Source organism: Gigantopelta aegis, chromosome 14 (genome assembly GCF_016097555.1).
Source record: "Gigantopelta aegis isolate Gae_Host chromosome 14, Gae_host_genome, whole genome shotgun sequence".
Classification (NCBI taxonomy): domain Eukaryota; kingdom Metazoa; phylum Mollusca; class Gastropoda; order Neomphalida; family Peltospiridae; genus Gigantopelta; species Gigantopelta aegis.
This window is the reverse complement of record NC_054712.1, coordinates 49196187-49217783: the sequence shown is the minus strand read 5'-3', so window position 1 is coordinate 49217783 and position 21597 is coordinate 49196187. Positions and strand designations below refer to the sequence as shown.

Here is a 21597-nt window from a genome sequence, read left to right as displayed (position 1 = left end):
ACAAACAACATTTACATTAATCTCTAGGAATATTCTCCAACCTTCCAACTTCGATTGTAAGCTTCTGGTTGGTGGTATGATACTTATCAAAAGTACATCTATTTTTAATTTAGTAATAATAAATACGGTTCCAAGTTAATTGTGTCTTTAAAAATTCTGTAATTAAGTTTAGTACCTACCCCCCCCCCCCCCCCCCCCCCCCCCCCGCTCCGGACAGACCGACAGAGACAACGAGATACATAGAGACAGAGAGACATGGTCCGACATCGATAGAGACAAAGATACTGCAACTACATCAAAAACATAAACAAGAATCTTGGAAAACATTTTATTAGTAATGGATGAAATGAACTCTGTTTACTATACAATTGAACACCGATTGTTTTGTGTAAATGTACAAGGTTTAAATACATCATCAAGCATAATACAAACGGCGAAACAATTAATAGTTATATAATTAAAATATTTAAACATCTATACAAGGAACCAGGGGTTCTGATTTGTAATTAATATTTATGAACATGCATATATTATTCAAATGAGGAAAGAGATCATCAACACGTTAAAATATTGCGTCAAAATCACATCAACTTAAGACCACGGGCTATTTCCAAAAACACACACTAATAAACTAAGTCGTTATGTTTCTTTCCCACAGTAATCTATATACATGTATTCTGTCCAAGCTATTTTTAATATTAATTCTATACGGGGATTATACTACATTCTTACACTGAGTGATTTAAAACTAAAATGCCCAACGTTTTGAAGTTGAATACTGAAAAAAATATGCAGTGCAGAATAATGAAATTTTGCACATAACCACGTTATTATGCCGTGATTTGATGTTCAGGGACCCATTTCATAAAACATCGCAAGTTTACGTCTGCGACCAGCAATTATTCAGGTCATACGTTTACGTGTTTGGCATCTATTTCACGCAGAAACTTACATCATTATGGAAGATGGAGCATTTTAAAGACCAAAGAAAATTAAATGTTTGTACTCCAAACTACATTAGTTGTACCGTTAGTAGTAATAAGAATTGTGATTTAGTCGTAGATTTACGTTTACGTGCAAAACGTGGCTTACGATGTTTTGTGAACTTGGGCCCAGAGTTTTATTTTGATACATGAATTACATTTAAAATGACACGTGATATCAAACGTAATGATAATCTACTCAACATTTTAAGTTCCTACTAAAAGCTATTATCAACTGGCCACCCATTTTCTTTCTTCACATCCCATTCATAGTCTTCTCTTTTTTTTCCAAAAAAGAAATACACTTTTTTATTTATTCTCTTCGCGTGTTATTATTACACGAGCGGATCCATAAACTATTTTTCGAGGTGGGGGGACCAGTGACAACAGGGCACATGAACCGTATTAATGGTAATCCCCAAAATGAATCGCCAAGCGAAATATGACATTTATCGTAAGAATGGCATTCACCAACATAAATCGTCCAGCGATATTATGACCTTTACCGTATGAATGGCAATGTCAAACATCAATCATCCAGCAAAAATATGACTTGCCTTATGAATGGAAATCTCGAACATCAATCAAGTAGCGAAAATATGACCTTTACTTTACGAAAGACAATCTCGAACATCAATCGTCCAACGAAAATATGACCTTCACCTTACAAATGGCAATCCCGAACATCAATCATCTAGCGATATTAATTATGCCCTTTACCAGGTCCTTACGAATGGCAATCACCAACATTAATCATCTAGTGATATTATGACCTTTACCACAAGAATGGCAATCACAAACATCAATCATCTATTGATAGTATGGCCTTTACCTTGCGAATGGCAATTACAAACATCAATCATCTAGTGATATTATGACCTTTACCATAAGAATGGCAATCACATACGTCAATCACCTATCGATATTATGGCCTTTCCCTTGCGAATGGCAATCACAAACACCATTCATCTAGCGAAAATATGACCTTTTACTTTGAGAATACCAGTCCACTACTTAGAGAACAGCAGCTTTGTACCCCCATCACTTGCTAATCCGCGACCTTTACCTAGATAGTCATACTGCAACCATTCAACGACTCGTAAGTTTAACACTGATAACAGTCATTTACCTAAATAATAACAGTACCTCCAACTAATCGAAAACTTGTTCCATCTACCTTCCAGATCGCATCCCATTACCATTCAGTGTCTTGTAACTTCACCATGACAAATTCCGCCTTCTTACAATCATTTATTGACTTATAACCTTTACGTTCTTTACTGGTAGCTTTTAATTAAATATTAACCAAATGATGTCCGCATATTCCTATACAATAATGATGATCCATGGTCTATGTCCATTCATCTGTTCGGACATTAACCAATGTCAATGGTGTATAAGGGGAGACAATCAAGGATTTGGTAGGACCAAAGCCGCCGTTTACCATTTATCCAAGATAATGTCATGGTGCCCTTGGTTACAATCCTAGGCCGTGTTTCACAAAACATCGTAAATGTAGTTTTAGACGTAAATGTCGAGATCTATTTTTTGAACTTGCAGAATACCAGATCTGCAACTTGGGACATTGATAGCCAGGCAGGGGAGAAAAAGAAACTAAGAGGCAAAACTGCATCTCTTTCATCGTAATCGATCAACTCTTGTATCCTAATTGCTACCTGGTCTCATCACTAATGGCCTAGCTTTATTGATAGGAACTACAAACCTGAACATTTTGTTCAGCTATTTACATAAAAATCCTATACTCAATAAGTATGCATCTTGTTATATTGAAGATATATACTAGTATATGGAACGATAGAAGTATTCATAACATAATCGGTCTACCATGTACTCAATCTGAATGACAAAACCTTAGCACAAGACAAGAGTAGAAAGGATGTTAGGTAAAGTCGTGATTGCTTCCATGATCCACTACCATGTGCTCGTCCTTAGGAAGACCGTCACCCCCCTAGGCGATGCGTAACAGAATGTTTCATCAACCTGCACGTAGGAGCACCGCCACTCCTAGGCGATATGTAACAGAATGTTTCATCCAACCTGCACCGCCTGTAGGAGGACCGTCACCCCCCTAGGCGATGCGTAACAGAATGTTTCATCAACCTGCACGTAGGAGCACCGCCACTCCTAGGCGATATGTAACAGAATGTTTCATCCAACCTGCACCGCCTGTAGGAGGACCGCCACTCCCCTAGGCGATACGTAACAGAATGTTTCATCCAACCTGCACCGCCTGTAGAACTGCCACTCCCCTAGGCGATACGTAACAATGTTTCATCCAACCTGCATCGCCTGTAGGAGGATGCATCGCCTGTAGGAGGACCGCCACTCCCCTAGGCGATACGTAACAAGATGTTTCATCCAACCTGCATCGCCTAGGCGATACGTAACAATGTTTCATCCAACCTGCATCGCCTGTAGGAGGACCGCCACTCCCCTAGGCGATACGTAACAGAATATTTCATCCCTCTTACACTGCCTATAGGACGACTGCCAAGACTTCCAAAATCAGAAGATGATTTGTTTGTTGAACCTTAAACACAGAAGAGTTGCAACATTCGCACCTATAGACAGGAAGTTGAGTGACGTAATTACTAAAACAATAATGAAACAGAACTTGAAAACTGCAGATTTTCATCATAGTCATTGAATCTTTTGACTTGTTGACATATTATAACGGGGCAAAATAAAATACACAGTAATTTTTACAAGGGTCCAAATACAATGATGTAAATATATTCAGCATAAAAATGGAACTTGTTTCACTGCAGACATGATGGTTAACCTATTTAGTTGGAAAATAATGGATCCATATGGACAGTACATGTATCTTGTACATCACAAACATGTACTCACGTGTTTACTATAAATACACATGCAAACACAAATCATTATTAATTTTGAGATTGCTAAAGTAAGCAATTACACAGGAAGTAAACTCTAATTACTTGAAGGACTGAAACCAAGATACATGTCATGCACAGCAGCACTATAAACTCAAGCTAGTACCAAGATACATGGCATGTACAGCAGCACTATAAACTCAAGCTAGTACCAAGATACATGGCATGTACAGCAGCACTATAAACTCAAGCTAGTACCAACAGATGGTCCTAAAAGGTGTGTAATTGCAGGCAATATTTGGTTCAGTATTGCATCATGATTCACTCTGCAAGTTTCTAAGACTGCTACACAGGTATAAAGCGTTAAATAGTACTACTAATCAATTTTCAACTGATTAACAACTTTTGCTAATTGAAATTTTGCTAACAATCAATGTCCAACTTTTGAAAATATTTCTTCCATATAAGGTGTAAGTTAATGGTGATTTTACAATTCAATTATACGATTTTATGAGAGCTTATACACCACTTGCACAGATCTATTGAAGGAGCATAGAACCTCCCCATATAAAATATTTTGAACACAACTTAATACATTTGTATATCCTAATAATATATACTCACGGAAAAATGTGCATCATTAAAATTTCAGTGAGATGTATATTTTTTTAAACTTAAAAATATTGTGTTTTACATCTAAGATGTACTATTTATCTGTTGAAAGTACAGTGATCCTCTCCTGTCTTCCGAATCTGAAGTGTGGTCTACACAATGCTTGGTGCACTATTGGTGACGATGTAACAAAACAACCTACTGATGTACGGTCACTGTCGTACTTTGCTGTCAACTAATCCATTGTGTACAGTTCTTCCACTGATTGGCCTTAACTCAGGTATGTATTAGGATGTTAAATTTGTCATTTTGAACCGATTCCATATGTGTACCTGCTTGATATTGACGATTTATTAACATGACATTAGGTGTCAACTCCATAAACATGGAAGATCCCTAGTATCCCTAAACTATCGATAACATCTCATGCAACTGGCAGGACACTGCTGGAATATTGAAGGGAGTGGTTACATGTTCATTTACTGAAATGTTTATGATCAGACTGCAAGTAAATTATATTCAATATGCAATTATTTGGTGCACAGGAACTTGTTTCTGTAAGCATATTTACAAGAAAGACCCTGGCTTAGACACTGTTCCATTCTATACTAGGATAAATCCTAAAAGTGGCACCATTAAGATTTTAAAAAGTGTTTGTTTCTGGTCAATGGGTATACCATAAACTTGAAGGAGTTATTCTGGTCAAAGCTAACACTGATCAAACTAGCTTTTTAAAAATAAAAATTATAGTAATTATTTGCAAACTTATTCCACACAACTTTAATATTAAAACTATGTGGCACCAAATAAAATTGATGAAACCTACACCTTCAATGCAGCCTTATTTCACTACCTATTTAAGACTTCTAATGGCATTAATACATTAAGTGAAATTCTACAATTCCATCATATGGTTTTCAAAATTATAAAATAATAACAGTTACATGCAATTGCAGTTTAAAGAGAAAATTGGAATAAAAACTAAGATATTCTATATACACTGAGTGATAAAAGAAATGTAAGTAAATACAAATAACCTGTATGCAATCCATTCCCAATAGTGCAAAATACATATCACATTAATTAAAACAGAAACTTTCCTCTCTTAAGTGTCAGTTAGCTTGAAATCACAAAGTTGCAAGTGTTGTTCTCTCTATTTCACATCATATTTTGTTTTGTCTATTTCACAACACATCTTGTTCTGTCTATTTCACATCATGTTCTATTTCACATCACATCTTGTTATTATCTTGCATTTCTTTTGTTGCTTAGTATACAATTCACAGTATTAAGCCATAGGAACTAATTACTGAAAAGACATCCTGGAAAACAAACAACACATATTCTATAATGTGGTCATAAACAACAACAACACATGTTCTCTAATGTGGTCATAAACAAATGCTATCAACTATTTAACTATAAACAGACCAATAACTATTTACACACAAACATTAAACAAGTAGTCCATCCAAGGACAATAACACAAATAGTCTATCTGCTTATACATTTACTTAAACAATGTCAGAAATGTTTTCACAAATAAAACAATGTCTGTTAAACAATTTCTCTGCATAAAGAAACAAATAGTCCAATATCATTTTACACAAGTCCAATATCATTTGACACAGATTTGAAAATAATCAATGTTAATAATGTCTGCACAAATAACACAATGTCTGTTTAATAGATTTCTCTGCATATATATAACCAAATAGTCTGGTATCACTTTACACAAGTTCACGATCAGTGTACACTGACTTGAAAATAATCAAGTAATATTTGAAGTCAAGATTATTTTCCTGCTTGAGGCACTATTCAAGATCACAAAAGGTGTAATGCCACCACAGCGTTATCACTGTTGCTAAGGATATGTCCAGTTAGCAACACAACAGTCTCATTAAACATCCTGAGCAACCTTATCAAAGAAAGAATTTTGCACTTGCAAGCTATGCTGTAATCCTATTAGTCAATCTCAGACTGAAAACATCAAGTTATGTACAATCCTATTGGTCAATCGACTGATGTCAGCAAGTTATGTACAATCTTATTGGTTATTCTCTGAAACCAGCAAGTTATGTACAATCCTATTGGTCAGTCTCTGACTGAAGCCAGCAAGCTATGATACAAATATACAGTAACTGGCCATTGGTGTCAAGCATTTCAAGCTGTGATGTTTTCCTATTGGTTAAACTCGGGTTGATGCCAGCAGGCTATGATGCCATCCTATTGGACAACGTCCAGCTGAAACACTTTTTCATCTCACAAATCATGGCATTGGTCATCTTTAAAGCCACAAACAAAACTCTTAGCAACCACAGTCTTGTCTTACTTCATTCAAAGGGAACCGCTCTTAAAACCAAGATAAAACAACGGGTGAAATTGTTGCATAGGTTTGGATTCGTTCTCCAGGACATCCATTAACATCTCATCATGCACATCGGGGCACATTCATTTGGGTTTCACCTCAAACCTCGAGACTCTCCCTCAGTCCTCTTCAGTTAACCATGAAATTATCTGGAACATCAAAAGTAACATCATGCAGGGATGTCAAGACTCAGAGTTTTGTTGTCTTGGCAGAGTCACTATCACTGGTTATCGGATCGAAATCTCTGACCTGAATGGTAGAGGAAGAGGACTCATCCGTGTCTGGGGGAGGTGCAGGAAGAGGAGATTCAGGGGCAGCTGGAGGGTGGTGGTGGTGGCTAGGAAGGAGGAGAGGTGGTGGTGGTGGGAGGGCGGCCATGTCTCTGACAGGGATGTCTTCGTCCAGCAGGTCGTAGGAGCCCTCGCGGTGGAAGTGCGAACTCTCGCTTCCCGAGTGAGACTCGCTGTCTGACATCATGTCCTCCACATCATCCTGCTCCTCCCTCGAGGAACTGATATAAGGCTTCTTCGGCTTCGGGGTCGAATAGTCCTGTGGTGGGGCCAGGAACTTGGCTAGAGTTGTGGTCGGTGTGACCTCGCGAGTTCTACGGATGTCCCTCTTTGCACTGCCGTCTCTGGAGAAAGGGTCGACACTCATGGCACGTGATGGTGGAATCAGGGGCTCCCGTTCAGAGTCCACGTCTCCGATGTAAGGGGTTCCACTGAACATGAATCTGCGATGTTTCTCTTGCCATCGTTTCTGCTTCAGCTTCTCCACTTTACGCTTCTTTTCAGCTTCCTATAAAACAAATAAGAGTCTACTGTATCGATGGATTGATGTATGGATGAATGAATGGATGAATGAATGAATGAATGAATGAATGAATGAATGAATGATCTGTTTAATGGCATGCTATCACATTATTGAAAAAGAGTAAAAATGTAAAACTTTGGTCATGAATGAATGAATGAATGAATGAATGAATGAATGAATGAATGAATGGAGGTAGAACTTGTTTTCTCCAACTAGAACAAATATTAAAAACAATCATTAAATAAATAAAAAAGCTTTTAAAACTAAACTGCATTTCACCATAAGGGCAGGGGTGCGGGACGTAGCCCAGTGGTAAAGTGCTCGCTTGATGCGAGGTCGGTTTGGGATCGATCCCCGTTGGTGGGCCTATGGGACTATTTCTTGTTCCAGACAGTGCACCACGACTGGTATATGTGCTATCCTGTCTGTGGGATGGTGCACATAAAAGACCCCTTGCAACTAATGGAAAAATGTAGCGGATTTTCTCTCTATGACTATATCAAAATGTAGCGGATTTTCTCTCTATGACTATATCAAAATGTAGCAGATTTTCTCTCTATGACTATATCAAAATGTAGCGGATTTTCTCTCTATGACTATATCAAAATGACCATATGTTTGACATCCAATAGCCGTTGATTAATAAATCAATGTGTTCAAAAAGTTGTGAATTCTTGGCACCAACTTTGAAAAGTTTAAAAACAGTAATGCTTTATGTGACGTTTATCTTTTGTTTGTTGTTTATTACAGTAGAGAGCAGAATCTGACATGAGGAACATGAATGCTTAAGACATTACTTCATGAAATATACTTATAGTTCACATTAGGTATTCTAAAATTAATCTTCTTTTTTAAACTTACGTCTTGTTTTTGTTTCAAAACCACAATATTACAGTTTACATATTTAATGTTTCTTAATAATACGATTACAGTTCACATTGTTTCTTAACAACAGAATTATAGTTCTCATTATATATTCTAAACTTACATCTTCTTTTTGCTTCTTGGCGATGGAGTTGACCTGGGCCAGCAGGTCATCAATCTTGGACTCGGTTGAGTCAACATCGATAGACGACAGACACAGAGCACGGTTCAGTGGAAAGAAGTCGTAACTCTCACTCTCCACCTGTAAAACACACACAACAACTACAAACAGGAACCACAGCCATCACATGTGAGGGTGGGGCATGGGGGAGATGTCATAATTCACAGTCTACCTGTAAAACACACACAACAACTACAAACAGGAACCACAGCCATCAGATATGAGGGTGGGCAGGGGCCCCTGGAAATCCCACTCTAAAACTATGTGGTTTCAAACAAACATGATCACTGGTTCCCGCAACTCTAAAGCTGAAGTGGTTATAATATGTGTTGGCCCACTCAGCTGAAAGGCAAATTAATTACAGCAATATATTTATTATACAGGAAGAAGCAAATCCATCAAAGAGACAGCGGCAGATCATTTCAGAGATTATAAGAATTCATCCTATACATGTAAATCAAATTTAAAACAACAAATGCAGGTTTTAATTCTAAAAAATATCAATCCGAAAAAGAATAATGAGTTTTACCTATATCAATGGTTAGTTCCCCTTGTTATAGTTCAAGAAAGCTTAGAAATATCTTTTATGGGATAGCTCTTTCCCATATATATATATATATATATATATATATATATATATATATATATATATATATATATATATATATATAAGGTTAAAAGGAAGCAATGTATTCACTGAAGAGATTGGCATTTCTCCCATCCCTAGCCATGCAAGACAGGCGTATTCCATGACGTCAGCCCATGCGGAATAAATCAGTCTTGCATGACCACGTGACTTCTGTTGTTTGAGCCGATATTAACATTGGGTGACGTCATGTAAACGGCAAAATGCTTTTTATATTTCATAAAAACAAGGAAATCTGCGGTCATAATGAAATTATACTATCATTTTCTGTTTATACTTTTAGTATAAACAATTTTTGGGTACGATCTTTTCAATGGTTATGATTATTTTAGTGTAAGATAAAAAAAAAAAAATGTATGTTTTTCCACATTTTCCCAAAATGCTTCTTTTTCATCTACTGGATAGGAGAAAAAGAATCCTCCATTATGTATCCATGTGGGACAGGGCTATTCTACCCTCGGGTACACAATATGATATCAGGGACGAGGCTTGCCACAACAAATTATGTACCCTCGGGTGGAATATCCCTGTCCCACATGGACACATACGAAGGATTCTTTTATTCCAACATACCTTTAGCTACTTTTGTAAATTTATCTTAATAAAATTAACAGTTTTAGTTACTGCATTTCTTGAAAACAAAGAGAGGAATAACACTTTCCGACTGACCAGTTTAGCGACGAAGAGCTCGAGAGCGGTGTAGTCGCTGGCCTTGACATCGGTCAGGTGGATGATGAAGTACATGTACGCCCACATGTTGTGCTCATTACGGACGTGGAAATCAAAACCCTGCAAGACAAATAAAGTGAAAACAGAGATCACTCTAACAATCTCAATCCTGTTGCCACCAGAGAAGGAGTATAAGGGCATCATACCCACCCACCTAGTTTTGAAAAACAATTACCTGCTTAGAATCTGCTATTAATTAAGTATCCCTTCTTAAAAATGTGCTGGCCCCATATGACACCAGCTGGCTGTGGAGCTGCAGAGTCTTTGAAAGAGGGGGGGGGGGGGGTAGCCCCTGCGGTCGGTCTAGGATCGATCCCCGTTTGTGGGCCCATTGGGTTATTTCTCGTTCCAACCAGTGCACCATGACTGGTATATCAAAGGCTGTGGTATGTACTACCCTGTCTGTGGGATGGTGCATATAAAAGATCCCTTGCTGCTAATCAAAAAGAGTAGCCCATGAAGTGGCGACAGCGGGTTTCCTCTCTCAATATCTGTGTGGTCCTTAACCATATGTCTGACGCCATATAACCGTAAATAAAATGTGTTGAGTGCGTCGTCAGATAAAACATTTTTTTTTCTTTTTTTTTGAAAAGAGGTTATCCCCCTTTCCCAGACTGTGTGGTGTAGTGATTAAACCATCAGACTTAAGACTGGTATGTACCGAGTTCACAACTCAGCACCGGCCCCGACCCAGAGTGAGTTTTAACAACCATGTGGGGTGGTGTAAGAGCACTACATTGACGTCTCTCTTGTTTATAGTTTCAGTGGCGTAACTAGGGTATGGCAGGGATGGCACGTGCCCGATGTTGACGTCTCTCTTGTTTATAGTTTCAGCAGCATAACTAGGGTATGGCAGGGATGGCACGTGCCCTATGTTGACATCTCTCTTGTTTATAGTTTCAGTGGCGTAACTAGGGTATGGCAGGGATGGCACGTGCCCTATGTTGACGTCTCTCTTGTTTATAGTTTCAGTGGCGTAACTAGGGTATGGCAGGGATGGCACGTGCCCTATGTTGACGTCTCTCTTGTTTATAGTTTCAGTGGCGTAACTAGGGTATGGCAGGGATGGCACGTGCCCTGGATGCCACTTGAAGGGGAGCGCCACTGAGCAGTTTCTATTACAGTCAGACGTTATCTAAAAGATCGGTGTCAGATGTTTCGACAGGGGCGCAATTCCAGTGCTTGCCATAGACGCTATTTTCCATAGATATGCCACTGCATAGTTTTTATGTTTAAAATCTTTTTCTTATAATTAAATGACAATGAAATGTTAACATCTATATGAATAATGAATACCAGAACAAACATAAATTTAAATTATTGGCTATAATATTAAAATTAGTTTTTTTAAAGAAGAGGTCAACACATATTGATATTCAGGAGAATTACAAGTAGAAATAGTGTTTATCATTACACAGAACTGAGCATTTATAATCAAGTAAAATTATTCTAATTACAAGGTAACAATAACCTGGATTTTGCATTTCTTTTGGTGTTACACCTAGTCAAAGACCATGGTATTTTCTTTCCTGTCTGTGGGAAAGAGCATATATAAAAGATCCTTTGCTGCATTAGGAAAAGTGTAGCAGGTTTCCTCTAATGACTACGTGTCAGAATTATCAAATGTCTGACATCCAATAGTCGATGATTAATTAAACAATATGCTCTAGTGGTGTCGTTATGCAAAACAAACTTTAACTTTTTCTTTTGGTGCTATGTATATAGAGCTTATGCATCTTTTACCAATGTTTAAAAGACGATATAATAATAACAAAAACTGTTATCTCTGCACAAAACAAAGACTAAAATGTACCTTTCCGTGATGTTCAAAATCATAGCTGTTCCTGCTACAGACGAAACACGTGTCCCTCATGTCAGATTCCGCTCTCCACTGTAATAAACCAACAAACAAAATATAAATACACTACAGACGAAACGTGTGTCTCTCATGTCAGATTCCGCTCTCCACTGTAATAAACCAACAAACAAAATATAAATACACTACAGACAAAACACGTGTCTCTCATGTCAGATTCCGCTCTCCACTGTAATAAACCAACAAACAAAATATAAATACACTACAGACAAAACACGTGTCTCTCATGTCAGATTCCGCTCTCCACTGTAATAAACCAACAAACAAAATATAAATACACTACAGACGAAACACGTGTCTCTCATGTCAGATTCCGCTCTCCACTGTAATAAACCAACAAACAAAATATAAATACACTACAGACAAAACACGTGTCTCTCATGTCAGATTCCGCTCTCCACTGTAATAAACCAACAAACAAAATATAAATACACTACAGACGAAACACGTGTCTCTCATGTCAGATTCCGCTCTCCACTGTAATAAACCAACAAACAAAATATAAATACACTACAGACGAAACACGTGTCTCTCATGTCAGATTCCGCTCTCCACTGTAATAAACCAACAAACAAAATATAAATACACTACAGACGAAACACGTGTCTCTCATGTCAGATTCCGCTCTACACTGTAATAAACCAACAAACAAAATATAAATACACTACAGACAAAACACGTGTCTCTCATGTCAGATTCCGCTCTCCACTGTAATAAACCAACAAACAAAATATAAATACACTACAGACGAAACGTGTGTCTCTCATGTCAGATTCCGCTCTCCACTGTAATAAACCAACAAACAAAATATAAATACACTACAGATGAAACACGTGTCTCTCATGTCAGATTCCGCTCTCCACTGTAATAAACCAACAAACAAAATATAAATACACTACAGACGAAACGTGTGTCTCTCATGTCAGATTCCGCTCTCCACTGTAATAAACCAACAAACAAAATATAAATACACTACAGACAAAACACGTGTCTCTCATGTCAGATTCCGCTCTCCACTGTAATAAACCAACAAACAAAATATAAATACACTACAGACGAAACGTGTGTCCCTCATGTCAGATTCTGCTTGCCACTGTAATAAACCAGCAAACAAAAGATAAACACACTACAGACGAAACATGTCCCTCATGTCAGACTCCGCTCTCCACTGTAATAAACCAACAAACAAAAGATAAACACACTACAGATGAAACGTGTCCCTCATGTCAGACTCCGCTCTCCACTGTAATAAACCAACAAACAAAAGATAAACACACTACAGACGAAACATGTGTCCCTCATGTCAGACTCCGCTCTCCACTGTAATAAACCAACAAACAAAAGATAAACACACTACAGATGAAACGTGTCCCTCATGTCAGACTCCGCTCTCCACTGTAATAAACCAACAAACAAAAGATAAACACACTACAGACGAAACATGTGTCCCTCATGTCAGACTCCGCTCTCCACTGTAATAAACCAACAAACAAAAGATAAACACACTACAGATGAAACGTGTCCCTCATGTCAGACTCCGCTCTCCACTGTAATAAACCAACAAACAAAAGATAAACACACTACAGACGAAACATGTGTCCCTCATGTCAGATTCTGATTGCCACTGTAATAAACCAATGAAAAAAAGATTAACACACAACAACTGAATGATATGTTAAACTGATTGACAATCCGACTGACAAACTTTCCAATAAACTGGCATGATATTACAAACTGAGAGTAGAATGATCTATAGTGAAACGACAACATCTAGTAAGTGTATAGTTATTTACAAACTTGTCATGTCATAAAACTTTTCAGCTAGAGTCTTAAAAAGTACTGACATTAATGGGAGCTTTTTACCAAAGAAAAAGAACAGTTTTGGGATATAGAACTAAAATCTTGAAGATTTAAAGGGACATTCCTGAGTTTGCTGCATAATTGTAACATGTTTCTGACTAATAAAATATTTCTACGATTAAACTTACATATTAAATATATTGTTTAGAACATCAGTGTCTGTATATTCAATGTGTTTCTGGTCATCTTAATATTTGTAAAAAGCCCAAAATGGATTTTGTCTTCAAATAATTTCATACATACGAAAAAATAATAATTAGGAAATAAAATTAAATTTAACCTAGTACAAATATTAGAACAATCAGAAACATGTTTAATATAAAGCCGCTAATATTTTATGCAGAAAAATATATTTGATATGTAATTACAATCATTAAAAACTCTCTGTTAGTCGATAACATCTTAAACATTGTAGCAAACTCAGGAATGTCCCTTTAAAATAATTTTTATCTTTGCATTAACAACAATTTGTTTTTTAATATCATGTACTCAAGTCATCAAAATGAACTGACCTTGAGGTCTCTGAGTTCTGAGAAGGTGTCGACGATGATACCGAAGATGATGTTGAGGCCGATGGTGGTGATGAAGATGAAGAAGGACACGTGGTAGATGACGAGGGGCCAGAAGTAGCTGAACGAACTCCCACCGGGGTACTCCTTGATCTCCTGTAAACACAGCAATATCCAATCATTAGTAATCATCATATGACATGTCAAAGTAGGCAAACTTTATACATTAAGTTTGTTTGTTTGAAACATATTTTATTGTACATAATACACAAAAGGATTGGGCACAAGTTATTCAACTTACGAGGCCCTCTCCTAAGTGTCTGTTGTAACCAGTCAGTAAATAACACCTAAATAATTATTTCTCTTTTTTATTCTTTTGTTTTTACTAATATAATATTTAAAAAATAAGAATTGTTTGCAAATAGTGTATGTTATACTGTAACTGTTATACATTTGATAAATACTGGCTCAAAATGAAAACCAATTATGATTACAAACCATAAAATAGCCTGATATAATTCAAAATGCTATAAACAATCATTTCCACAATGACATAACTGAAGGGTGATATTAAGTTATTTAAATGGTGGCATTCAACAGAAATCCAATAAGTCATGTAACAGTAAACACTTTGGCATTACAACAATAACAATTTTTTTAAGAAGTTAACAAAAAAAACCAAAACATACATGTACCTTTTAGAAAGCAACAATTTTGTAAGGAAAGGAAATATTTATACCAGATTTTAAAAACATTAACGTTATGAAAACATATTTACACAATATTCACAATGACAAAAAACCCAGAATTGCCTAATATTTTTACTTTATAAAGCTGTAATTATATACATATACATATTAACCATACATAAACATAACACTCAGCAGTAGTGGACTCAAACAAGGTGCGAGGGGCTGACAAGTTCAAATTAGATTAAGGTAGAATTATAAAATTATTACACAACATCAAAACTTCTGCATTTGAAATAGTGGTTTCATATATAGGCCTACACAAATTTTTTTAATAAGCCATTTTAACTGCATGAAATCTATGTAACAATGTAGAAATCCGAAAGCAAAATAAATTGTAAAACGTTCTTTGAAAGAAGAGGAACTTCCCCACAAAAGCACCACTGGATCCATTACAGTAACTATTCTTTGATGGGTTCAAAGCTCTATACAGGTATATCTACCACATGCAGGAATGAAGTACAGAATTAAATATTTTAAAGTAAAATCAAAGCACATAAAAGCACAGCATTAAAGAGCAAGCTGGTTACAACACATATCATATTATATTATATATATAGCTGGGTTGATGTTAACAAATTTAGTGCATCATGTATCAAAAATAGAAATACATGTAGTAGTTTAAATCTTGTCCAGTATCAACCATTAACACAACTTCACAACACAAACATTCAAATAGAAATGTGTGTAGTAGTTTAAATCTTGTCCAGTATCAACCATTAACATGACTACACAACACAAACATTCAAATAGAAATGTGTGTAGTAGTTTAAATCCTGTCCAGTATCAACCATTAACATGACTGGACTACACAACACAAACATTCAAATAGAAATGTGTGTAGTAGTTTAAATCCTGTCCAGTATCAACCATTAACACGACTCGACTACACAACACAAACATTCAAATAGAAATGTGTGTAGTAGTTTAAATCCTGTCCAGTATCAACCATTAACACGACTCGACTACACAACACAAACATTCAAATATGGCTGACCACAGATAGGCTACTGTTTTACCTGGTAGTTTGCTTTTATGTTCAAGGACTCCTGACGGCAATCAAACATTTTATGGTAGACATTTGGAGACTATATCTACTAAATATGACACAATACTTCCCAAAATAATTAATGACTGATGCTATTCCATATTTTAAACTTCTGCATACTTTTTCATGTCTTTGCACATTTTTTCATCATTTTAGATGATGTGATGGACTTGACGACAGCTGTGGTGGCAGTTCTCATGACCAGTGGAGCAGGATATGCTCTTCTTTCGCAAACACCCAATATCATCACTGTTTCAACAGTGATTCATGAGTGCATGTCATCACAGCTATATTTCTTACAATGAGCTCTAACCTGTGCTCGATTTGATTTAGTGACCTAGTCTGGGAGCTATATTGGCAGTCAATGTTTGAGCATTGTAGGAAGGGTGTATTACATGGTAAAGGATCTCTTTGGGAGTAGCTGCAGTCCTCCTATACATATAGATAGAGATTCATGGAATCAACCACTACTAGTATTTTGCTAAATGCCCATTTGACTTTGCATTGCATAGAAATATACAGTCTTGATTATGGATAAGTGTTTTATCATTCAGATTAAGCTCATTAAAGGCAGTGTGTTAAATTAGATGGAAGCATTAAAAATAAATATGAGCTCTAAAGATGTAAGCAATACCATAACTATTGTAAAAGCCAACTACATTTTATGACCCCGTCACCGGCAGATGTCTAGCAAGCCACTCCCAATCCACCAAAAAATAAAGAAAATAAGCTCATCACTTTAACAGACTATTATAACTACATTTTAGATATCTTTCTTTTAAAACATGGATTTCTAAAAATTATAACTCAATTTATTCTATGACTAAGACTGGCAAAATTCCAAAAAGGAAGTAAACAAATTTACTTTTAGTTACAATGAATTTTCATCTGTGTCAAATACGGAAATATAAATACTTTACATGATATCCATTCTATAAAGGAAAAACAAAGTAAAAGATGGAACTGAGAGAGATAAATTTGAATGTTAATGTATCTTTTTAACAATTATTTTTAAAATCAAAATCCCTAAAGTGATAAGCTTATATTTATTTTTATAAGTGAAATGTCACTGGTTTATAAAATACCTCAAACATGTCTGATATAAGGCCGTATCGAATTATAGTGACAAAACACTGCCACAAGGTCGAGCAGTAGAGAGAGTTGTCTGGGTTGAAGTATGCGCGAAACAGTGCAAAACCCACCAGGCAGTATATGTAAATAACTATGACACCAAGTACAGCAACCCACAACAGTGACCTGCCTGCAAGAAAAGAATTTTCATTGGTTGCCTGTCAAACTCAATGACCAATCATATAAGTAGGGGTTTTTTTCCCTTTACAATACTGCTTATGAAAATCATAATGATTTGAAAGCCAGAAGAATCAACCAAAAACAGTAACCTGTTGGTTAAGATTTGGTGCTGAATGATGGTTACTGTTACAAGAAACATTACGATTGGTTGTCCCACTTCTGACACCATGTTTTTACCAGGTTTATTACCGAAAGCTTGCACGTAATTCCATGGCATAGTAAGACTATGCTAAGTCACAGTACAGACATCATAACAGAAAAAAAGTAATGTTTTATTTAACGATGCACACAACACATTTTATTTACAGTTATATCGCGTCAGACATATGGTTAAGGACCACAGATAATGATAGAGGAAACCCGCTGTCACTTCTTCATGGACTACTCTTTTCGATTAGCAGCAAGGTATCTTTTATATACACCATCCCACAGATAGGATAGTACATACCACAGCCTTTGTTACACCAGTTGTGGAGCACTGGCTGGAACGAGAAATAGCTCAATGGGGCTACCAACAGGGATCGATCCTAAAATGACCATGAATCAAGCGAGCGCTTTACCACTGGGCTACATCCTGCCTCTCATCATACCAAAGACAATGGACAACAAATGAATATAAACTAGGGCAAAACAACATCAATATTCGATCAATCATAAAATAAAATAAAAAGTAAAAAAGGAAGTGAAAAAGAAAGTGTTAATTAAAAATAAAAATATCTACTACATCATAGCAAGTGCAAAACATATAAATACATCTAAGGTCATTACACTACATACAGGCTTTGTAACTAACCAATATGAGACTATAAAACAAACACAACACCAAAACTACATGTAAAGTCAGCCATGTTCTAGGGTCATGCATACACAAGCACTTCTACTAGAACACGGACAAGCGGTCAGAGTCACGTGGTGTGTACCTCGAACATATCTCCTATGAGCCCGTATCGGATGACTGTGACAAAACACTGCCACAACGTGGTGCAGTACAGATAGTCATTGGGTTTAAAATAGGCTCGCAGGAGAGCAAAGCCGACCAAGGAATAGATATATATCAGAATAAATCCAAGGACGGCTACCCACAACAGAGACATACCTGGAACAAAAAGTCTATTAAAGTAGATACACCAAAAATTTAATTAAATAATATTGTGTTAAACACTAACACAGTTTGAGGTTTTGCTGTTTGATGGTATGGAAAGGAATATTTGTCTACTGACCCCTAAGTACATTTTAAAGTCTAAAATTAAAATAAAGTTACTGGTATGTTTGTTCAATAGAGCGAAAACCTGCTGCTGGCATATAGCCCTCCTTCTCTTGCTAATAAAACAGCAAGAGATTTTTAACATGCACTTTTCCAAAGACAAGACTACATACCATGGCCTTTGATGTATTGGTCATGGTGCACTGGTTGAGATGCGACAAATATCACTTCTATTGACGGTGATTGAAACTGTGTCCCATCGTATGTCAGGCAAGTGCTTTACCATTAACCTACATCTTGTCCCAACTGATGGCAGTCCAGGAGCCCGAGGCTCGCAAAAATCATATAGGACTCTCTAGCTTGGCAATTATTTGTACAAATTACATTGACTCTTCGAAATGACACAGTCAACATATATATCAAAATCATGGGAAACCACAGTCTTGAATAGCGATCTTTTCCATGGTTTCATGCACAACATTTAGTGTATTTTCTGTTCTACTGAAGACGCACGGCAAGGCTTGCTGGGTTGGTGGCGGGCTCTAAAGATTTACAAACAGGGAGTCCTTATGACACTTAAATTTTTTAAACCAAACTCGCACCCTGTGATGGTATGATTCAAAAATTTTCATATATTATAGGCCTATTATATATACCAGTAAAATATTAAAATTCAATATGAGGGCACAGTGTAATAAAGCCTTTTAAAGATTTAAAAAAATTTATTATACATTATCAAAGATTTATCCAGAGGTTCTGTGGTGAAATATTGTGAATAAATCCTTGATTATACGTGTTACATACAAATGTATCTATCGACTGCAATATAAAAAAAACCCAAACAATATTGCTGCTATTTTTGTCCGGTAAGACATACCATTGACAGTGACTGCTTTGATGACTCCACCAAGTAGCTGGTTGTTGTTGACGATGTTCAAAAGATGGAATGCAAAAAAATATCCATGGAACAGGATTCCAGCTATGGACATACCTAGAAACATCTGAAAGTCAAAATATAAACATCAGTACTAGCTTTTCGTTAATAGATTTTTTTTATTATTTTTTTTAAATATATTTATTGTCCCAGATATTTATATATTGATAATGTCAGGGTTGGGGCCCTGAAATCATTATCTTACAATAGATACATAAATATAAAGTGCATTCAATAAAATTACTAGTTAAATGAAACAGTCAAATTTGGAGCATAAAATTAATGACGGAATAAATATATAATAAAAAAGAAATTAAACAGATAGACAGACAGAAAAGAAGAAAAGAAAAATCCATATTTCCAAATATAGAAAACAAACGTTATTGGCTTTTAGGTTACAAAAACCCACCACAAAAACCCCACCACCAACAGTATGTGTCTTATATTGGAGTTATTTTTAACTATTAAGGCTAAGTTTAATTTTCTAGACATCTTTGCCAAGGTGCCCAGTTTTAATCAAACTCTTTATGTGAACAGTTTTTATAGAGTATGTATTTATCTATTTGTAATTTATCTGTAATTACATTTTTAATTCCAGTTATATGAAGTATATTCTTTTGAAGTTTTGTTCTATATATATAATGCTTTACATTGACAATAAGCCAATTCACAAATTTATGATTTGTATGTATGCTGCCGAATAGAACCATACTTTTATCAAGCTGAATATATTCGTCTTTTTGTAACCAAAATTACTTTTCTCATGCAATTAATCGCAGTGGGGCTTGCGCTTCCAGTAAAAGGATTATTTGTTTATTAACAAACCAGTACATTTTAAACTATGGATATTAGAGATCTAATAACAACCATTGAATACTGGCTGGCTGGCTAATTTTAACATGCTCATATACCACTAAGGTTCCGAGCATGTCTATATCTGGATAGCCAGGGACTTTACTCGGGACAGACCATTGAATGCAGAAGAAGAAGAAGATAAAAAAGATAGTTTGTTTTGTTTACTGACACTACTAGAGCACACTGATTTATTAATCATAAGCTAATGGATGTCAAACATTTGATAAATCTGATTTATCAGCACTCGTTGATAAAAGTATAAAAATCCTTAGCAAGCCATGGATTTCATACTTTTATCAACTTGTGCTGATAAATTATGATATCACAAGACACGAGGGGAGTATCCTCTATATATATCAGGTGACCCCCAAAAAGATAACCCTTCTAAATATGGAATTGTATAAAGAGTATGGTAACTGTAACTTTGATATTTCACACCCTTTACTATATGGATATTAGCTACTTTAAACTCTAAGTAAAACAAATGTGATGCTCAGTGTACTTATTGACCTGCATGTCTGGCATCACATTGTTTTACTAACAGTGTTAAATCGGTTGCTATTTTAACAATATTTAACCTATGGACCTAAAATATTCACTGAAGGTGGCAAATATCCATATCCATAAACCTTTTTGGACCACCTGATTATAGTGTTGAGGAAACCCGCTAGATATTCCCATTAGGAGTAAGCAATCTTTTATATGGACTTTTCCAAAAACAGGCAGTGCTGGATTTATAAGGGGGGAATTGCCCCGGGCCCCCCTGCCAGAGGGGTCCCCCAGACTAAGGACTTCCTTTATTAAAAAATGTAATGATTATAAAATTAGTTTTTTTTATTTATTTGTCATATAATTTAATTTCTATGTTGAGGGGCCCCTGAAACTGAAGTACCCCAGACCCCCCAAGGTCTAAATCCAGCCCTGTAGACAGGACAGCACATACCACAGCCTTTGATAAACCAGATGTGGGGAAATGGATGGCCAGGACATGAAAAACCCAGTCAGAGAAGAAGAGGGTATCTAAAATATCACTCTTTAAAAAAGGGGAAATAAAGCTGGAACCATTAAATACTTACGAGATAATAAAAGGTTGTGAAACTGAAGAAGTTAACATCCAAATTGGACTTCCTCTCTTCTTTTTTATTAACTAGCTCTTCATCCGTTTCTTTTTTCTGACATGGAATTATTTTTCTG

At 36.2% G+C, this 21597-nt stretch overlaps 1 protein-coding gene across 1 annotated transcript in view; it reads right to left on the bottom strand.

The window, feature by feature from the left end:
- Positions 1-314: 314 nt before the first annotated feature.
- LOC121388116 (inositol 1,4,5-trisphosphate receptor type 1-like) overlaps positions 315-21597 on the bottom strand; it is a 103161-nt gene continuing 81878 nt past the window's right edge. Inside the window, exons 47-55 of the mRNA XM_041519337.1 lie at positions 21480-21594; positions 19492-19615; positions 18331-18506; positions 14306-14458; positions 11871-11948; positions 9998-10117; positions 8626-8763; positions 3408-7622; positions 315-3284 (exon numbers count right to left, since the gene is read on the bottom strand). Of these exons, the coding sequence (XP_041375271.1) occupies positions 7014-7622; positions 8626-8763; positions 9998-10117; positions 11871-11948; positions 14306-14458; positions 18331-18506; positions 19492-19615; positions 21480-21594 (1513 nt within the window). The 3' untranslated portion in view covers positions 315-3284; positions 3408-7013. The remainder of the gene's footprint in view (positions 3285-3407; positions 7623-8625; positions 8764-9997; positions 10118-11870; positions 11949-14305; positions 14459-18330; positions 18507-19491; positions 19616-21479; positions 21595-21597) is intronic.